The sequence below is a fragment of the Medicago truncatula genome, chromosome 5 (genome assembly GCF_003473485.1).
Source record: "Medicago truncatula cultivar Jemalong A17 chromosome 5, MtrunA17r5.0-ANR, whole genome shotgun sequence".
Taxonomy (NCBI): Eukaryota; Viridiplantae; Streptophyta; class Magnoliopsida; order Fabales; family Fabaceae; genus Medicago; species Medicago truncatula.
In genome coordinates, this window is record NC_053046.1 from 34,471,648 (window position 1) to 34,493,439 (window position 21,792).

The 21,792-nt window shown below is 32.5% G+C and overlaps 2 protein-coding genes across 2 annotated transcripts; one reads left to right on the top strand and one right to left on the bottom strand.

Annotated features, from left to right (window-relative positions):
- The first annotated feature begins 7,259 nt into the window (after nt 1-7,259).
- LOC11423476 (uncharacterized protein At3g50808) lies at nt 7,260-11,429 on the top strand. The gene is made up of 4 exons (XM_039834095.1): nt 7,260-7,470; nt 9,970-10,239; nt 10,829-10,969; nt 11,081-11,429. The coding sequence occupies exons 2-4, from the start codon at nt 10,177-10,179 to the stop codon at nt 11,198-11,200; spliced, it is 324 nt and encodes a 107-aa protein (XP_039690029.1). The 5' UTR covers nt 7,260-7,470; nt 9,970-10,176; the 3' UTR covers nt 11,201-11,429.
- A 1,640-nt stretch (nt 11,430-13,069) lies between these two features.
- Nucleotides 13,070-16,042, bottom strand: LOC11436443 (PHD finger protein MALE MEIOCYTE DEATH 1). Its single transcript, XM_003616197.4, has 3 exons — nt 15,661-16,042; nt 14,809-15,052; nt 13,070-14,703 (listed from the first exon to the last, which is right to left on the bottom strand). Exons 1-3 carry the CDS (start codon nt 16,025-16,027, stop codon nt 13,095-13,097), a joined length of 2,220 nt encoding a protein of 739 aa, XP_003616245.3. The 5' UTR covers nt 16,028-16,042; the 3' UTR covers nt 13,070-13,094.
- Nucleotides 16,043-21,792: the final 5,750 nt, after the last annotated feature.

The following is a 21,792-nucleotide window of genomic DNA, read 5'->3' on the forward strand; positions in this document are numbered from 1 at the left end:
TGCAAAGTAACTGTAAGTAATAATTCCCTACACTCCTCTACCAACTCGTCCTCCCAAACCCACAAGCGGCGTCGCCACTGCCACGCCCCCCCACCAACCTCCAAACCCAACTGGAACATGTTCCTAACCGTGACAACTTTGTTGACTGTCAAATCAAAAAGCCGTCTAAATCGCACACAAAACGGAACATTTCCACACCAACAATCACGCCAAAAGTCAGTCTCAGCACCGTCTCCCACCTGTCTCCTAACACCTGATGCAAACCAACCCTCTCATCCCTCTTCTATCCCATCCCTAATCCTCACTATCTCCCGCCACCAAGATGAACAACTCCGGCCCCCATCCTCCAAACCACCATCCGCCGCACCATACCTAGCCACTAACACCCTACGCCACAACCCATCTCTCTCTACTAACAACCTCCAACACCATTTTCCTAACAAAGCAATATTAAACTCCCTCAAACTCCTAACACCCATCCCTCCATACTCCTTCCTCAAACATAAAGAATTCCAACTAATCCACGTTATTTTTCTTTTATCCTCACTTCCCCCCCAAAAAAATTTATTTAACAAAGATTCAATGGAATAGATTATACCTGACGGAGCTTTGAAAAAGGAAAGAGCATAGACAGGTAGTGCAGTCAGGACAAATTTGAGAAGGATCAACCGGTCACCAAAAGAAAGGAACCGACTATGCCAACCAGACAATCTAGCTTTAATTCGTTTAACAATTGGCTCCCAAAACAATAACCGGCGCGGATCGCCCCCAATCGGAAGACCCAAATAGAGGAATGGTACTTTACCCACTTTGCAACCTAACACAGAAGCCGCTCCAGCCAACCAAGAAGCATTGATATTGATACCAACCAGAGAGCTTTTATGGAAATTTACTTTCAAACCGGACATAGCCTCAAACAGAACCAAACCAGCCCTCATTGCACGAACATTGGCCCAACTTTTATTACCAATTAACAGTGTATCATCAGCGAATTGTAAGTGAGACACCACCACAGAGTTAGCGCCACCCACATTGTAACCTGTAAACGTACCTGTTTCAACCAAAGCTTTCATCTATACATTCAGGCCTTCTGCTGCCAGTAAAAACAAAAAAGGCGATAGAGGATCGCCCTGACGTAAACCCCGTTCAAGAGGGAACTCGTCTGTAGGGCTGCCATTCACTAACACTGAAGCAGTAGCGGTACAAACACACTCTTTAATCCATTTTCTCCATAAGGTCGGAAAAGACATACTACCCATAACCTCATCAAGATACGTCCAATCTACGGAGTCATACGCCTTTTCAAAATCTACTTTAAACATTAAAAGCTCTTTCTTCGATTTTCGGGCCTCATCAACCACCTCATTTGCTATCAAGATTCCATCAAGAATTTGTCTATTCTTAACGAAAGCTGATTGAACTTCAGACACAACACTGCCAATAACTTGTCTCAACCTGTTCGCCAGAACTTTTGCCATAATTTTATAGAGGCATCCCACCAACGAAATGGGTCGAAAATCATTCAATGTCTGAGGACTGTCAACTTTAGGAATAAGAGCAATAAACGTAGAATTTATACCTTTTGACAATTTTCCATTCCTATGAAACTCTGAAGTGAACCGCAAGATGTCATCTTTCATCTCATGCCAAAAATTCTTGATAAACCCAAAGTTAATACCATCTGGACCCGGGCTCTTAAAACTATCACAATCCCACACTGCTGCCTTAACTTCATCCATGGAAAAAGGTTTTGTCAGTGTCCCCATTTCCCTGAATGAAAGCTTTCGGAACTGCATATTACCCAATGAAGGCCGTGCCCCCCTATCTGACAAAAAATGATTTTTAAAATGCGTGAAAACAGCTTGACGAACAGGATTAACGCCGTCTACCTCCTCCCCGTTTACCATAATCGAAGATAAAGAATTAAAACGTCTTCTACTTGCTAGAACATAGTGGAAATATTTTGAATTAGCATCGCCATCACGTAGCCAAATCAATCTCGATTGTTGCCAACAAATACTAGTATTGAGACGAGACAACGAATGAATGTCCGTCGAAATGCCATGCAATTCACCAAGCTCATCCGCCGACAACTCTTCTTCCTCCCCTTTACTATCTAGGGACGCCTGTCGTTCTTTCAAAGCTATAATTTTTGCCGGTAAATTACGAGTATTGGATTCGTGCCAATCCTTAAGAGCCATTTTGATTAGTTTCAATTTCTCTTTAAGAACAAATCCGCCCCATCCTTGAATCTGAAAAGAACTCCATTTTTCACGAACAAAATTATTGTAACCAGGCATGTCCTGCTAGCATTTCAACAACCGCAAAGGTCTCGGCCCCCAATTTTGTTCATCAACTGACAATAAAATAGGACAATGATCCGAGAGCCCCCTTAACTGAGCTACCTGAATACAATTAGGCCATAACTGACACCACTCTTCAGAGAGCAAAAACCTGTCCAAACGACTCATCGAACGCCCATCTCCTTTGTACCACGTGAACTTTCGACCACCCAGAGGTAAATCAACTAAAACACACTCATCAATAAAATCATTAAACGGTGCATAATCATCTGCAACCTGAGACCCTCGAACCGAACGCCGCTCCTCCGAGGATCGAACAGAATTAAAGTCTCCACACAAGCACACAATACAACTACCCAAGGACTGTAAACGCGCAGATAGTGATGTCCACAAAGTCTGTTTAGCTCTCTGATCACATGGAGCATACACATTTAATAAAAAAGATGTTTTAGTCCTTCACATTTTTCTCCGTTTGCCAAATAAATCCATCGGTGTTAAGTTTAACCCCAAATTTCTATAGTGGACAACATTAAGAGTGGTCCACCACTTATTAAATTTTTTAAGTTTAAACCGTTTGATCTATTTTTTTTAAAAGATGACCATTAGATTATGCGTGTCTATTTTAACTTACGGTGTACCAACAACAACTAATTTTTTCTTTCTTACTTCATCTCTCCATCACACAGCCACCAACAACAACAACAAACATCAACAACAAAAGCTTCAACATAAACATCAGATCATGAGCTAATGCAATTATAAACCAAACAAAGTTATAACCCTTTTTAATTAATTATTCATCTTCACAAAACCACAATCAGTTAGTGTCTTTACACAATACGAGCAGCTGCATAAATTCACAATCCCATAAATTACAGAATGAACAACAACAACAATTTGTGAAAGAGGGAGGAAAATAATGGAAATTGATCCATCTTCATCCCCAATTTTTTTCTTCAATCCCAAACACATGATTAACATATCTCTCTTCATCCCCAATCTTTCTTCAATTCCAGAAACAAACCATTCAAAATTCTAGATCGATTGAAAAAAAATTAAGAACCGAAAATTCCAGAAACCATTGAATCACTAAGTTGTTTATTCGGTGGAGAGTTAGGTTAAATCACCAAAAATTCAGAAACACGGGTTAAATCACGAAATCACTGAGTTGTTTATCTTCTTCTTTCAAATTCATACAGTCTCCAACAACTATTTTATTTCTGGGTTTAATTACAGTTGTTGTTGGTTTTGGGTTGACGAATTTATGGGTTTGGGAACAGAAGAGAGAAGGAAAAGAAGAAGGAAGGTGAAGAGAAGGAAAAAAAGATATAATTTTTTTTTTTGTATTTTTTAGGGGAATCTAATTTTTGTTGTTGTTGTTGTTTCAATTTTGGAAGAAGAAGAACACGTGAAGAAGAAAAGGAAGAAGATGAAACAAATTAAATAAAACTAAAAAGAATTTATCAATTTTCATATTATTTTGATATTATTCTAGAAAAAAAATGTGTTGTTTATGAGTGAGTGATGAAGATGATGTTGAATATATGAAGAAGAGGAAGGAAGAAGATGAAGAAAGAGAAATATAATCCAATGGTAGCCTTTTTTTTTTAATCCAATGGTAGTTGTTGTTGGATCATTGTAAGATAAAGTAGTCATTCAGAATCCAACGGTAACCTTTTTTTTAAAAGATCAAACGGTTAAAATTTAAAAAAATTAATGAAGTCTATGGTAGACCACTCTTAAGGTTGGTCCACCATAGACATTTGGGGTTAAACTTAACAGCCAAGGATTTATTTGGCAAACAGAGGAAAAGGTGAGGGACTAAAACGCCATTTTTATTAAATGTGGGATCAAAATGAAAACATGAAATTAAATAAGGGACCAAACGATCTAATAAGCCTATAATGTACTACACATATGTTAAACACATTTCAACTATAAAATCTTTGTAAAGACACCTTTTATACAAGTTTTGGGGCATTATAGAACATACAAACTATTGATGCGCTCTAAACCATACAACCAGTAGGTGCATGTTAGACACTATAAACTGTCGGTGCATTCGAGACCATGCATAAATACCTAAACTGTTTTACACATCTAGATTGTACAATCAGACTGTGTAGTTTATGAATTATTTATGTCTATGTTGCACAACCCTAATGTTTAAAACACATTTTTGGTTCTATAGGTTATATATGATTCCAAATTGCACAACTCAAATGTGTAATTTAAGCATTATGTACATCCATATGTGTTAAACACAGTAAATTCAAAATTGGAGTTACAAAACCAAAATGCATGATTTGTAATTAATCAAAATATCTTAATATTCAAAATTAGTTATACATTAAAAATAACCAAAGTATCATAATATGCAAAATATGATAACCAAAACAACCCTAATATGTCAAGTTACAAAATAGGCATACATCTTAATTATTAGGAGCAAGTATGTCAAAATAAAATATACAAAAGACAAAACTAAAATTTTTACTCTGTCTCTCCAAGAAATGGTAGTATGTTCATGCCTCTCCACAAAACTAGAAGAACCACTTATACATTTCTCAAGATCCAACACAAACACACCTCTAGAGTTGATTATTCTCCCCTTCTTTCTAGAATTGAGTATTATTTTCATCCTCTCCAAACAAATCTACTTTCAACATTTCAAGCCTATTGAAAGTATTAAGTGTTTAATATTCATGGAACATTTGAAAGATAAACAAGCCTAGGACCTCGATGGAACTCTTTTGCCAACAAAAATAATTATCGTCCAGGTTGCACTGTGAGGTTCAAGTTTAACATGAACAATTGTTACCTATGTCATGTATTTTGAATTTAGTATAAGATTCCATCTTATATAAATGAATATTTAAATTTATCCTTTTGTAATGTAATTTGTATTCCTAAGTAAGTAATGAGTACCATCAATTATGTTGTATCCATTATATATGTTCAGATTCGATGTGTTGGTTATTTTTTATTTAACGTAGGGTTAACTGCATAAACCAAATCGAATATAAAACATCGCTAATCCAAACAATATCACAATAATATTACAATACAAAACAAAACATTATTAAATAACACATAGTACATCACGTTACAATTACAAGTCATAATAAAGTTACCTAAAATATTACAAGTACAACACTACTTATTCAACAACAACGGCTACAAACACATCCCAAACAAGATAACAAATTCCAAATAATACATAAAAATTCAAACATCCCTCTCCAGAAATTTCACATAGCAGTTGAAAGGATTGTTGTTGTAAATTTGAAACAAAAGCCTATCACCATCTTCCACATTACATTTCTTAACAAAATCATTCCACCCTTGCCCTATGTACCTCTTCATCTTATCACCACCTTAAAAAAAACATCACAATTGATATCTTTAATACCCGTAGAACACCATTAAAAATTAAAAACGCTTAACACTATAATAAGCATACATTAACTAATTAAAAGAAACTTGATTGCACTCATTTTTTAATACATATGGAATAGATCACTTGAAATATATTCCTAGAATATGAAAACTTTGATGAGATTTCAATCTCAAAGTTGTTGATGTTGATTTGACCAACTTTGCAATGGCCAATAGAGAAAAATTTCACATAATGGAGAAGGTTATATATAACACAAATTTCAATCGGTCTCAAAGTTTTTTATTCTTTTTGACTAAGGAAAGATATACTTAAAATTGAGGTTTGTGTGTTTTCAGAAAAAGATACAATTTAGAGATTTAGATGATGCATAAGGATCGACTTATATTCTTCAATTATTGTTGGGGACTATATAATAGTCTATTGATTCAATCACATAATATATAGGCAATATCATGACATGATGGACTAACACGTTAGATGAAAACATTACATGTCAACAAAATAATAAAAAGACTTTAAAAATAAAAAATAAATTATAAAAATTCACATAATGGAAGTTCAATTAAGGACTAAACTGTCCCAATTTATTTATGTGAATGACTAAAAGTTGTATATTTTTATTACGAGAGACAAAAATCTGGAAATTTTTCTTTTGAAAGAACTGAAATCAGGACATTGTTTAAGCATCTTACTATAAGTTATATTGTAAGAGCATTTTTTATTATGAGAGACAAATTCAGGGAACAAAATGAATTTTCATTCCAAAAAGAATGAAAAATGTTAACAACGGTCGTCCAAACATTCTTTAAGCATCTTACAATAAGTTTTAAATTTAGAAGACCGAATTTAAGTTTTCCAAATATTAAACACACAATTTTTAAAATTATATTTCTCAAACACTCTTTAAAATAACTTACATACCAACCACATCTCTTTGAATCAATCAAAAACTTATATGCAAAAACTTTTTTAAAAGGAACAAAACAATTTTTTTAGAACCTAATAAATAAAAGGGTAGATATGTTTTGGTTCCCATAAAATTTTCAAGTTTCAAGTTTTATTTCCTATAAAAAATTTCGTCAATTTTTGGTCCCGCAGAAAATTTCCGTGACAACTTTTGATCCTTGCGTTAAAGTAAAATCATGCATATCCTTCGAAATTTTGTATTATTTTTTAAGGTCGTGTTTAGTGCTTTATATATATCTCTCTTTCAAAAGTTTAATTTTTTTAACAAGTGATGAATTAAATATAAATTTTTTAAAAGTTCATATTTTGTTAAAAAAATTCAATTTTTTTGTAGAAGAGATTGTTATTATAATATTATTATAAATATCTCTGTAAAAATTCATAAAAAAAATATAAAGTATACACATGATTTTATTTAAAAAACAGGAATCATAAGTATTGGTAGAAAATTTTTGAAGGACCAAAAAATTAATAAGAACTAATTTTTTATTTTTTTAAAGGAATATAAGAACTAAAACTTAAAATTTTGAAATTTTATAGGACAAAAAAACATATTTAAATTTAGATTAAAAAATTTATTATTATTTTAGTAGTTGTCTTCTCTCTTTGTACGCTGAAACTCGAACATAAGCTATGATGAACTCAATCGAGAAAACCCTAATCATTCAAGCCAATCCTTTTTCCCTCGCTTTCTTCTTCAATCGAGAATTGAATGCAATGCATGGAATACCCATATCGTGCTTTCTTCCTTCCATTGGCGGTTCTCAACAAAATTCAATCTTTCGTTTTCCTCATGGCTAGGTAAACTTCAAAATTTCATTTTTAATCTTAATTTCTTGCATCTTTGTTTCAATTCCTATTGCCAGAATGCATAAGTTAGTCATTTAACAATGCTACATTTACTATATGAATGTTCAATTGCTAGACATGAGCAATAGTATTGTTGTGTGAATTCATATTCCATTGTTGCTATTTAGGTAATAATTTCATGTAACAGTAGCTGATTAAAATGATTAAATCTTTATTGAAATTTCAGGGTCTAGCTAAAAATGGGAAATTTACATGTAAATTGTGATGGTTAGAGATTGAGAAGTTTAGAGTGTGTATAGAATTGTATTTTCGATATATAAGACATCTTTTTTCATTGGTTTCATTTTTTAACTTTGAAAGTTGCTGAGAAAACCGAAACCCAATGTGTTTTTGTCAACTGGTTGTGATTTGGTTGTTACTATTAAGAGTCTCACATTGGAAGTGATGTGTATAAAACTAGTTTATATTTAAGTTTGAAAGTTGCTGAGAAAACCGAAACCCAATGTGTTTTTGTCAATTGGTTGTGATTTGGTTGTTACTATTAAGAGTCTCACATTGGAAGTGATGTGTATAAAACTAGTTTATATAAGTGGGAGCAGTCGTCACCTCACAAACCGGTTTTGTGGAGTTGTGTTAGGCCGTATGAAGCACGGATGCAGACTGACACGCCGACACAACTAATAATTTAAAAAAATCACATAATTTAGTGTAATTACAAGTGTCGGTGTCGGACACATGTAATCAACTACAAGGAGTGTCCGTGCTTCATAGGTTAGGCCCAACTACAAATTCTAAGATGATATTAGGTTTTCGCTATGTTCTGGGCATGAAGAGGGGTGTTACAAGCCCCACATAGGAAGTGATACGTATAAAACAAGTATTTATAAGTGGGCGCAGTCCTCGCCTCACAAGCCGGTTTTGCGTGGTTGTATTAGGTCCAGCTACAAATTCTAAGAGTTAGATTGAAATGTGTAACTTAAATATCCTTCTAATCTCTATCTAAGTCAGTGTTGCTAAATAGATCGTTATAGTAGGGATATAACATAGCAGAATTTGAACAAATTGCCATTGTTCTGCAATACACTTTTTAGCTTTTTAGTACAAAGCATTGTCAAATAATGGCTATAGCATTGTTAGTTGTTACATAGTCGAATTTCAACAAACCCCTATTTTTCACAATCTGCGATTGATAACACTAATTTGAATAAATATTGACACCGGTGAAATGGCTCTTTCTTGATTTTATAATATCATTCTAAGGAAGGTAATTAATCATGGCCGAGAAAATGAAACGGAACTCTGCTAATGACAATTGATTTTTTAATATAAGACTGCAAATTGTCAACTTGGAAAAGGAATTGAGAAGAAACGGAACGAAATAATTCTAAGGAAGGAAAGTAATCATGACCGTGAAGGTGAAACGGAAAACTGCAAATAAAAATAATTTTTTTATTATGAGACTACAAATTGTCAACTTTGAAGAGGAATTGAGAAGAAACGCTCCGGTTTTGTCAATTTAGTCTTTGTTGAGTTTATTTTATTTCAGTACCGGGTATATAAACTCATTCGTGCTCAGTAAGTGAGGCTTGGTTCAGAACAGCCACTTTCTAGGGTTAACCTTTCTCTCCGAAATTTTTTCATTGTGAAAGTTAAACCTATTTTCAAATTTAAATCTGCAAGAAAGGAACAATGAGCTCTTCTTCTTCCAGAAAAATGAATAAGGTAGTTAATTAAATTTTTCCGCCTGTGCACTTTTTATGTTATAATGAGCTCTTCTCTAATTTTATTTCCTTTATCAAAATATTACTGAAATTTTTTGTGAGAAGATTAGTGGCTATGTTGATACTGATAAGCTTTTTACTTTTGGTTATACTTTTATTCTGTCATTTGAATTTGATTAAGAAAGATTCTCCCTCTGGCATAAACTGAGAAGTTTGCAATTAACCAATCGTTATTATATGATATCTATCACATAGATTACATTCAGCCTGATTTTTTTTATTTTTTTTGGTTTCTTCACACTGTTTTCACTCATCATTATATATTTTATATGAAATATTCTTTTCATAAATGGTTGCCTGTATAATTATCTTTGAATCGTTCAGGAGAAGCCGAGTTCGATTCCTGATGGAAACAATTCTTGGATAGGCTTTACTTACCTCCCGACCGAACATATCATTTTGTGCTGGTGTATAATATATAAGTAATAATAGATTACCTTTATTTGTGATTGGCTCATATGTTTTGGTTTTTCTATCTCAATGGCGACATGAGTTAATGAAGCACCGAAAAGAGACAGAGTGTATAACATCTATTTCAAACGTATGCATATAATTATGCGTGAGGGTTGGAGAAAATGAAAACTGAGAAAAATTATATTTTGAAAGTAAAGTAATTAGAAAAATCAGAGAAAGATGAACAGTGGTGTGATGAACATTTTTTTTAATGTAACTCCTAGTATAGACTTTAATAACATGGTTTAATTTGTAGGATGAGCAAGTGGCCCAACCTGAAGTTCACCAGCCAAAGTGGCTTCAGGATTTTTTGGGGAAAAAGTTTTTCAGGGCATGTTCTGCTCATTCAGATCGAAGGAATGAGTTGAATATATACTGTATAAATTGCAAAGAATCTGCTTGTCAGTATGGTCTATCATCAGGATTTCATCATGATCACCGGATACTTAAAATTTATAAATATATGCACAGGGATGTTGTCTGCCAAACTGCTATGCAGACATATATAAACTGCTCCAAGATTAAGGTATTATACTATATCTTAGCTTGACTTTAAATTTGTGAATAATAAATGTAATTGTTACAGTCAAAAGTTGTGCGATTCACTGCAAATTTCTGTGCTTTTTGTGACTTTGGTTGCTAACCATAAGTTCTTAAATTCACTTAGAGAACTTTGTAAAAGATCACTACAAGTCTCTATTGTGTGTTTCATGAAATGTAACAAGAAAGCATAGTAGGAAATTGATTTAAAAGCATTATTTGTTTTCCTTTTAGATGTGTTGTTGGGTGATACTCTTTTATAGATATTTCTTTCTGTTAAAGTGGTGGTAGGAAAAAATTTGATATAGTTTATGGACATTAGTGCAGCATTGGATTATCAATACATGTTTTGCTAACTGTTAACTGGTACTTCTACATATATTGTCTTGTAACATGAAACCCAATATCTACTTTAACTCTGTAAGTGGTGTGTATGTCTGCCTACCCATACACCTAAAAATTTCTTACTGCAATTATGCTTGCATGGAAGAGTAAATAAATAAATGGGTTTAAGTAATTCAATCTTTTTAATGAAGTTGTTTTAGTGTCTGTATTTGATTCCTCTTTGATCGCAGCAATACAAATGCAACAACCGGCAGGTTCTGCATCGTCTCCCACGATGTGGATCAACATTGGATGATACATCATCATGCAGCTTTGGCAGCAGAAACTCAAATGGAGCTAACTCATACCAGTACTGCTCCATTGCTTGCAAGGTGATGACTACAATTTGACAATCATAACCATTTATTGTTCCCGTTCATTACACTTGTGAGTTCTGACATATAGTTATTACTATCTTATCATTTTTTTATTTGAACTTCCAGTACAAAGATATGTCAAGAAAGTCTGAAGATTCAATTCCTACTCGGGAATCACAAGGGGAAACTTCTGAGCCTCAAAAAAGGAAACGAAAAGGAACACCACACAGAGCTCCTTTCTTCTGATCAAAGAAAGTGTAGCGATATATATCTTTGCTGTTGTGGAAATTGTAGGGTGATACTTTGTGTAAACATGCTTTCTCATAATTCTATTTCACCATATTGTTCAAATCATTTAATAGCTTTTTTACTTGAAGGAGTTTGAGTTAGTTGGGGGTTGGAATAATTGGTTGAATAATGCATTTTGCTTAAACATATTAAAAGGAGAAATAAATTGTCATTTGAGATTGAATCAGGTTCTTTGGTTATAGGATGGTGCAGATCCTTGAAGTTTTGCAGCATTCTATTTTACATTTATGGTTATTTCCTGTTATCTTTAGTAAAATATCAATTCGTCACAACTTTTATCAAAGCTGCTATGATCTTGGAGTTGTGGGGAATTATTTTTGAAAATGATTCAAACGTTTAATGAGTTGATTGGTGGGTGGTGTGATAAAAAAAAAAACCTCCCCATATATTTTCATTCAAGTCTAAAGTAAAATAGTTTTCTCTTTTGAAATTGACAGTTGATTCTCTCTAGATTTACGAGTCATTTTGACATAAGAGCAAAGTTCCTAAATTGGGATTTGAATTTGTATGAGTTAATCAGTGAAAAGTTTGAATGTTTTCTGGTGGTGTTGCAAGTGTAAGCGAGTTGTCACCCTCAACACTCAATTGTGTGGTCATTTGCTGGTTAAATTGACATTGTTGTGTATTTAGAAGGTCCAAAAACTTTACCGGAGGTTTTGATCATTAATAGAGTATTCACTCACTACCACATGCTTTACTAGATTTTTAGGTTACTCTTTGATTCGTTGGACTTCGACATGTTATCACAAATTAGAGGTTGAAGACTTCAAGACAATCACATTAGCTACCGTGTGTCACCATTCAACCATTTCACTTGTCCCACGTGTCAAACATAGCCATGTCACCTTCCATCAACACAATTTTTGAAAATTGGCGTATTTAAAAACCATATTAGAAATTGCAAAACCCTAAACTTTTAGTAAATTAATTTTGAACCTAATATTCTTCCAAATTTTCAGTTTGGCTATGTACTTCTCCCATATTTGCAACTCTTCCCCTATATTTCAAAAAATTGCTAATATACCCTTACTCGGAAAAAAATGTGAATTTTTCCCAAAACATTTTTCAAGTGCCCAATTTCTCATATGTTACATGATTTCAACTTAGTTTGATCTTCCAAATCAGGAAGAAAAAAAAAAACAACTATTGTAACTGGAAAGTAACTGTGGTATGTGAATGTGCATGTGTAAGCAAAATTTTAAGTAAGGAAAATTTGGTATTTAAGTGTGTCCATTAGAGAAGTACCTATCTTTCTTGAGAATTTACTTAGTGAGTTATTTACAGTCTGCAACTACTATTCTCATTTCGACTTTGAAAAAAATGCCTCTAAGAAAACAGCATTTACATGAGAAAGAAATAGAGCTGAGGAGACAAATCCAACTGCTACTAGAAACTTTAAACACACAACTATCCCTATTGGAAGACAACAAGTCCAATTAGAAATGATGAACACCACATAACAATTCAGGAATAAAGTCACAAGACATTCTTGACATGAATATTCACAATAAGGTTTAATTGACTCACAAATATTTTGCCTCAATTCCAAATTGCATTTTCATATGAATCTCTTCTCTCTCTCTCTCTCTCTCTCTCTCTCTCTCTCTCTCTCTCTCTCTCTCTCTCTCTCTCAAGTAAAACAAAGTTCTTAAAGAATACACTTATTCCTTCAACTGCAAAAGTAATACATTTTGCCAAAAACCAAAAATTTAAAAAATGAACATTACAGCATTTAATCAGCTACAGAAAATGAACATTTCAAAAAATTGTGTTTACAAATTTTTAAACCAACAACAAGGTAGTGTACTATATTATGTACTTAATGAATCATTCAATATCCATAATACTCTAACAAATGAGTAGGCTCAGGTGAAACAAGAAAAGAATCAGCACAATCGACCATACCAAAGCTGCTAGATTCAATCCTTGGTGGCATAAGTGAATCACAGCATCCAGAACAAACAAACAAAGGTGGAACTGTCTCAGAATCATCTATTCCACAACATCTTGTATGCTGCCACACTTCACAAATATCACAAGCCACCATTCTCTCACCATCATCATCTTGTGCTCCACACTCACACCTCACTTTCCAATTATCACTTCCTCCTTGATATTTCAATGGAGTACACAAATCAATGCCAATTCCCCTTACAGAAAGCTTCACACCAGATTCAATCTGTCCAAAAATCACTTCTTCATCTTCTACATCCATCAATTCTTTGATATCTGTCACTATGAGTCTTTCAGCTATGCAATATGTGTCCCTTAATGCAGCCTCAGCAGTTTGCTTTAAGTCTCTAACTGTTGCATGCAATGGAACAGTTACAATCTCACCACAAGATGGCCCTTTTAAATCAGACTTATTCTCAACGAAATTCGGTTTCAAATGGCAAATAAATGTCAAAACTTGTTCCATTTCATCTCTCAATTTCCACTCTTTCACAAAGTGTCTGCAGTCAAGAATTGTTTGAACTGCTAATTCCACTGCCTCTGAATCTGGATAACCCAACAACACATTCTTGTAAAGATAAACCACATCACTGTAAACATCATTACCAGGCACCGAAGATGATGATGATGATAACGTTGATGACTCGACTTGAGGTTTATCTGCAACTGTCAATACACCATGTTCCATTTCAGGTGCTTGGTGCCCTTTTCTGAGCTCATCAATTGTATATTCAAGGATCCTTGAGGAAGAGTTAACTGTGCGGCGAACTACATAGTTTCCAACAATCACATTGTTAAGTGATTTCAGCACATAATCAAGTAAACCAGTATCACCAATGTGAAGCCTAGCTGCATCCCTCACATCTTGTCTTGTCATTCCACTAGAGCCTGGTTTCATAGCTTTATCCTCTTTTAATGCTTCCACAATCACTTGAGCTGCAAACTCTAATCTCCTTGTTGGCCACCTACTATCCATGTTAGCTACTGCAGTGCTGAATTTCTTATACCTAGCTGATTTTTCCTTCATTGTGAAATTTGATCTGCTACTTGAAAGTACAGGTTTGGATGCATTTCTGGACATAAATGCTGAAGTAGAACAAGAAGGTGAATCAGTATCAGAAACAGCATTAGGAGAAGAAAAAGTGACTGTCATTTTTGACACTGGTCTACGGGACTTGATAGTGAGCATGAATCTTAGAAGCTCTCTTATTGTGATGATATGAGTTTCACTCATATCTCTATAGAAACGAATCATTTGCTTGACATCTTTGTGGTACTTTGTCTTACTCAAATCTCTTACAATATCATCAAGAACTAATGAACCAAGAATTTCAATAGCTTCATCATAGTTTTGTTGTGTCACACCAAAGCTTCCACGGCAAAAACCATAACCCCACCTACCAAACCAAGAGTGACCATAAGCAACTCCATGAAGTAAGCGAAGATCCATTGACCTTTTTCTTGAAGCATCTTCAACTGCAATGTACCTACATTAAACAATGTAGCCAGATAAACATCAACTCATAAATACAAGAAATGCAACTATATACTACATACTATATGCTATAACTAATATGAATGATTTTTATCACCTTGCTCTAAGATTGGTGCAAATTCTGTCCCATAGATCCATGATTTCTCTCCCACTAAGAAATTTGGAACCACCTTCAATGCCATTAAGACATACCAAATGGCCATAACCATTGCAATGAATCACACCATGTAATAGATGACTCTGATCATCAAGAGCTTCTTCATTTAAGGGTTTATGCCACCCATCATCCATTGGGATTATAAAATGGTACCTTCTCTTTGATACAAAATGTCCACTCCAACCTATCAATCATAAACATAACCAAATCATATACCATTATCAATATCAGCATAAACCCATTTCAGTTTCTAAATTAATAACAGATCCGAAAATCCAAATAACAAAATAAGTTAAAGTAGTACAAAACATACACTTTTAACTAACCCTTTTCATAACAAATTAACATTCTTGGACCATTTTCACACACAAATCACAAGTTAAATCTACATTATAATAGGAAGGGAAAAAAAATCGAAATTTGCATTTGGAATGTTTACCAAATGCAATTCAGAAATCAAACTGAAAAATCCAAAATTGGTATTTGGGAAACAATCAAATTATTATCAAAAACCCTTAATCAAGACAACAAAATACCATTTTTTTTCAAGAATCTGAAAAAGACCCAAAATTCAAGCATACCCTAATTCAGAAAACAAACTGAAAAATCAATTCTTTTGCAAAATTGAACCGATCCAATTCAAGAGAACCTGATAAAGAAGCAAAATTAAATCATGCGTAATTCAGAAAACAAACAGAAAAATCAAAGTTCATGCAAAAGTAAACAAACCCATTTCAAGAAGCACTAAAAAAACCAATCCCATGAAATAAAAATCAGAACTTGAAAACGAACCTACACAACGGCAATGATCACAGAAAGGATGAGAAGAGTTATAAACTTCTTCTTCAAGAGCATAGAAAGGAACCATTAGATTCTTCTTTTCATGAATCAGAAAAGTGCACCAAAGAGGATTTCCCATAACCGTATAATCTTCAAGCTCACCAGCTTCTTGAAGAAAGAGTCGAACGTTTTCACGGAACGGACCTGAAGGTGAAATTGGACAACCAGGGTCAGCGAACGATTGTAGCGGGAAAATCTTCGTCCATCGTTTTCGCTTCTTTGAAGCGTCGATGATGGAGAATGACATGGTGGGTTGTTGTTGTTGATGGAAAAAATTGAAGAATTGATCGATTCTCTCTCTTTCATGTGAAGCTTCCATTGTTGGAAACAGAGCTCAATGGAGAGAGAGAGAGAGAGAGAGAGTGAGAGAGAGAGAGAGAGAGAGAGAGAGAGAGAGAGAGAGAGAGAGAGATTTAACAGAAAACTGAAAATGAAACTGATTCGGTTAAGCTTGTTGAAGACTAATTGAAATTTTAGTTTTGCGCGCGTTGAAAACCGTTAGGGGTATAAGTGTCCTTTCGATATGTTTTGAAATATTGATTAATAGAGGGAAAATGGGAAATGGTTATTTCATTTTTCTTTTAAATTTTAAATTGGTAAGTAGAGATGAAAAAAAAAGGATGATTAAATTGGTAAGTAAAGATGAAAAAAAAAGGATGATTAACTTATTTTGGTCCCTACTACATGCTACCTCACACTAGATTATTTTGGTATTCCCTTTTCTAATTATATGAATAATATTGAAATGAAATCAGACTTTTTTCAATTTAGTAAAAAAATTATTTTGATCTTTATCTTAGGAAAATGCTAAATATAGCAAAAAAAAGCAATATTATGAAGTCATCATGATAACTGTTTTGAGTTAAATAACACCACTACTGGTATGTTTCCACCGAATTCGAAATTAAAGTCAATAAATAGTGTTGATATTGAGTTTTGTTTAACCCCAATATGTGCGCTTCATGAGATTTCACACAATATCATTCGTTGTAAATGACATGATTCTTGTTCCCCATTCAAACTAGACACTCTGCCAAGTCATATTGCAAATTATCGTTTTCTTATATTTATTTGAGTTATTCTTATTTTAAAATAACTTCATAAATACGATCTAGAATAGACTCATAAACTTAAAATTAATCGCAATAGTTTGGGAAAAAGCACTCTTAAGCCCAACACATAAACAATAACTAAGTTTTATCCAACGAAGTAGGGTCTAATCTTATAACCCAACACAACCATAAATAATACACATAAGCTCAAGAATATTAGATGAGAGATTATGGAAATAATCGCTTATCCATTATATATCATTGTATAGGCCATGAGCTTATCATTCAGGCACACTCAACCTATTACCAAACTTGGATATCTTTACTTGAATAAAGTGACCATGCTCATCACTAAAAGCAGCATCAACATTGTTTTTCAACATAACATGTGTGATTTACTAAAGTTGGAAAATGTAGCTACTATCAACGTATTATTGGATGAAAACAAGAAACTCATATTCCGAGTTTGAATTTTAAATCCGATTTACTAAAAAGTTGAAAATTGAGATGTCCAATCTTAATTCAATAGTATTGATTTCTTAACTACATGTAATAAGTGATTTTTAGCAACTAAGTGATTTTTGACCGCTTCTATCTTTACTTGTGATTGTAGGACAACCAAAACATTGTGACATACTATATTTGTAGGGCATGCAAGGGAAGGTTGAAATCACATGCTTGTAGGTCAATTTCAACAAAAACTTATTATGATGCAAAACCAACTCCTTTAGTCATGTATGCTATGTAGATTAAGCAAAAACTGAGCTTACTTGCCACTATGATCACCAACCTAATAAGGGTTAAATTAATCCCTATGAAAATGAAGTTGGAATGCATTTTTGGTCTGTTTCATCTGGAAATGCAAATGATCATAATAGAACTTGTCGACATGTTTCTTCATTTAACTTTGTTGTGTGTACACATAAAATATCGATTTAACTGATATGAATGTCCTTGTTCTATTTCAAAATTTTTAAAAATGAGTTGAATGTAAGTGATATATATTTAGATATATTCATGACTAAGTGACGTGAACAATAATTTGAAGTTAAAAATCAATTTTAGAAATAAAAACTACAAATTTTAAATTTTAATTAAAATCAGTGCTAATCATGTCAAAAGTAATTCTATAGAAAGGAAAAAAAAAGAGTAATTATGTCAAAAAGAAAACTGAAAATTAACTTTAGAGCACTAATCATGTCAAAAGTAATTCTATAATATAGGCCTATAAAAAGAGTAGAAGAAGAAAAAAGAGAGGAACAAATTGTGCAATCATAAAGTATAGAGTACATGAGAGAGAATTCAAAAGGTGTGTATTATAAGCCACTAAGGGATGTTAGAGATTGTACAACTTTGGAGAGTAGGTGCAAAATTGATTTGTCAAGGGATCAAAACAAAAATTTATTTAAAAGGGGTAGGTGAAATTTTCAAAATTCGAGTGTGTTTGAACACACCCTTAGTTATAAGTGAGTTTACCCCTAAAAATAAAATCAGACATACTCTTGTACCCAAAAAATAAAATCAAACACACTCATATATAGTGTTGGAACAATAGTGTTAAACTAGAAAATTTGACTGAAGCTAAAGTATTACGAATTGTTCGTTCAACTTGAATCTAAATTTGATTTTGGTATAGGCAGATCCAAGGCCCGGTGGCTAGCCTGAGCAGTTGTCTGGACTCTGATCCAAAACTTTTGCAATTTCTTATGTAAATTCATCTAAATTTCTTATATAAACCCCTATAAAATTTTATGTATATTTTTTGTTGGGCAATTTCAATAAATTTTTTATTATTTGCTTGTAATTTCTTATGTTAACCCCTCTCAAAGTTGATTATTTGCTGCAATACAATTTATTCCAAACCCAAAGAGTGAAAGAGGCCTACATCTCAAAATTTGCAGAGAAAAAAATGTGTTGCAATTTTTTTTTGCCGAGGCTTTATAATAATCCCAACTCCGCCACTGATTCTTGGGTGGAATAGTTAATGACCAAACTTTACTTATCTTTCTAACAAACTTCAGATTATTAGGGTTCATTTTCTCTAAAAACCGGAAAGGTTAAAGCCAAGAAAGAAATATTCAATTTTGTCATAAAAAATATTCTTAATATTTTGCTGGCTTTGTTGAATTTTCCACTCATATATAGTGTGTTCCAACAACTTTAAAACATATTCAGTCCCATCACTCATATCGTTGAAATTCTAAAAAAAAAAAAAAAAAAGATATTAGAAATTATTTTGATACACGAGTTTGACCGAGAGTGTGAGGAGTTTTCAACAACTTAGTCATCACAGAAGAAATTTCATACAAGTTGCTGCATACACGAGTTTTGAATCTCTTTAATTAAGGAGAAATTTCAATTCAACATGACTATTTTATACCTTTAACCTGCATTTTGATTATAAAACTAGAATATTCTTTTTCCTTTCACTTTTTTAAGTAGAAATTAGAAAAGCTTTTACTTATAGATGTAGAAAAATGAACTGCAATTATAGAAGTATAAAATTGAGAGGTTTAATAATTATGCACTAACATTTATCAAAAATAAATATATGTTGATGTATAGTGATTAAATTCAAAATGTGTAACACAAAAAAATAATTGAGTGCATGAATGTGGAAATATATAGAAAGTTGTCTCCTCTTATTGCTTCAATTATTTCTGTTTGACAACAACATGCAATGGTCAATTTCTTCCCAAGATGCAAGCACGAGGAATCTTCCATTTGACTACCTTGCTAAACACGTTAGAGACTTTTCATGAAAATAATTGTCCAAGTTATAAACTTCCACTATAAATTTAGTACTCTACCATAGTTAATTAAATGACCAAAAAAACTTAAATTCTATATCCACTTTGATAATTGAAATTAATTTTTCCATGAATATCATCAAACTAGGAGTACTTGTTTGCTCAAGTTTACCCTTATACTTGAGTTGCTTTGTGGAGTCCATAGCTCAACATTTTGATACTTCTCAATCACACTTCACTTCAACAAGCAAGGTAAATATGATGAACAAGGAGAAAGAAGATGCATCAACCATTGCTAATGTTGCAGCCCAAAATCACTTTCGACAAATTCAACACTTCTGCTAAGAGAGTCTTATTTGATTAAACTTTTTGGGGTAATATGTAATATTTAGTAATCATATCCTAATTTGTACTATAGCCTTTGGAAATTTGTTTTGTTGGAATACACAAAATGGAAACTCATAACTGTCCTAATTTCCTTATCTTTTTTTATATTTATTTGTTGTAACCAACCATATGTGCTTTCTGCAATTTCCTCAGTACAATATTGGCACCACTCTACATCCTTTGCCTTCTCATACTCTATATATACCCCCCATCTTATCATATTTTTGCAAAGGGAGAGTTTTTAATGAAAATATATACAAAAAAAAAAAAAAAAAAAAAAACATTTTCTCATCTTCAAGAGTTAAAAAAAGGGAGTTTTTTCATTAATACTGTGAAAAACAAAATAAAACACTAAATCATTCCTTTGTTTACATTTAATTATTTCTTCTTCTTTTATAACTTTGGTGATCCACATTGTGTGAGCCTTCGTATCGCTCTAACGCTTTATTTTTCATATCTACTTGTTTTTTTTTACAAAGTTTTGTTTTTTCGCTTGGTTCCCCGTTTTATTTTTGCTAGCTTTCGTCACTGTAATTGATGTTTAATTAATTGATGTTACTTTTCAAACTCCTAATTTGCTATTTGGTAAAGGAAAATGGAAAATCTACATTGTCAGGGTGATTTTGTAAAGTAAATTTCTTACATTTAATCTTTGCTTCGCAATTTGAATATTTCATGAGTTGATATTTGTTATGTCTTTGTTGGATAATGTAAAGAGAAATTATATTTGTAAAATTATTTTGTGATAACTTTTGAAACAACTTTATTTTTCTCTTTTTTTATTGACCAAAATAATAGAAAAAAAAAAAGGAATAGAGATAATAAAAACCTAATATGAGTATAAAAAGAATTGTTCAAAAGTCGTCGGTTATACAAATATCATTTCTCTAATATAAAATACTTCCCAGCTTAGTGATGGCTTTTTTCTTAATTACACTAATTTTTGTAAAAAAAATGATGATTGAAAAAAAATCAATCAGTCAAGAACATTGAGAAAATAAAGTTGTATCTCAAATCTCTTTTATGATCATAGAAAATATGTTTCACAGTCATGAGATACTGAATTTGTATGACACAGCTATCCATGTTGCTTATGTAAATACGGATTCATACTTATTTGGTCTCGACAGACTGAAAATCATCTTGCTTTGATAAACCATAGGACTATCCTCTCATTTTTTTAATTTTAGGATTCCAAGATATATGTCAATTTTTTTACTTTTGTTTGATTTTTATAATATTAGTTGATTGGTCGGTTACTGCTTTCGAGTATTTAATTTTATTTTGGATTTTTAATCAATGTCAATGATATGTGTTTATTCTTCGCGCACAAGAGTTCCTAGTTGAACTCTTCTATTGTTAGTCCAACTTACTTTTCTCATATTGAGAGATCTTTTTTTTTTTGTTATTCTATGACATAGGTCTTCAATATATTTTAGGCTTAATTGGATAGATTTGGTCCTTATTTAATTTCTAAGTTTTATTTTCGTCCTCTAATTAATAAAAGTTTAATTTTGATCCCTTAATTTCATTTTCGTTTGCTAGCTTGGTTTCATTTTGTTAATTTTAACTTAAAATAGAGAAATCAAAATTGTAGAAAAAAGAGATTTTAATTATAGAAATGTAAACTTGAAAAGTTCAATAAAAAAAATTATAAAAGAAATTTAGGGTGAGTTTAAGATTGAAACAATTATACGTTAATAATATAAAATTTTAAATTAGACATCTAATTAGATTTCACTAAAGTATCATGTCATAAAATTATACACATAGAGAAATGATATTTATACAATCATTTTCTATCAATTTTTAAGACAACTTTCTCTCATACTCACATTGAGTTTATACTTTCTTTCTTTTTTTTCTATTACTTTTGTCCAAAAAAAGATAGAAGA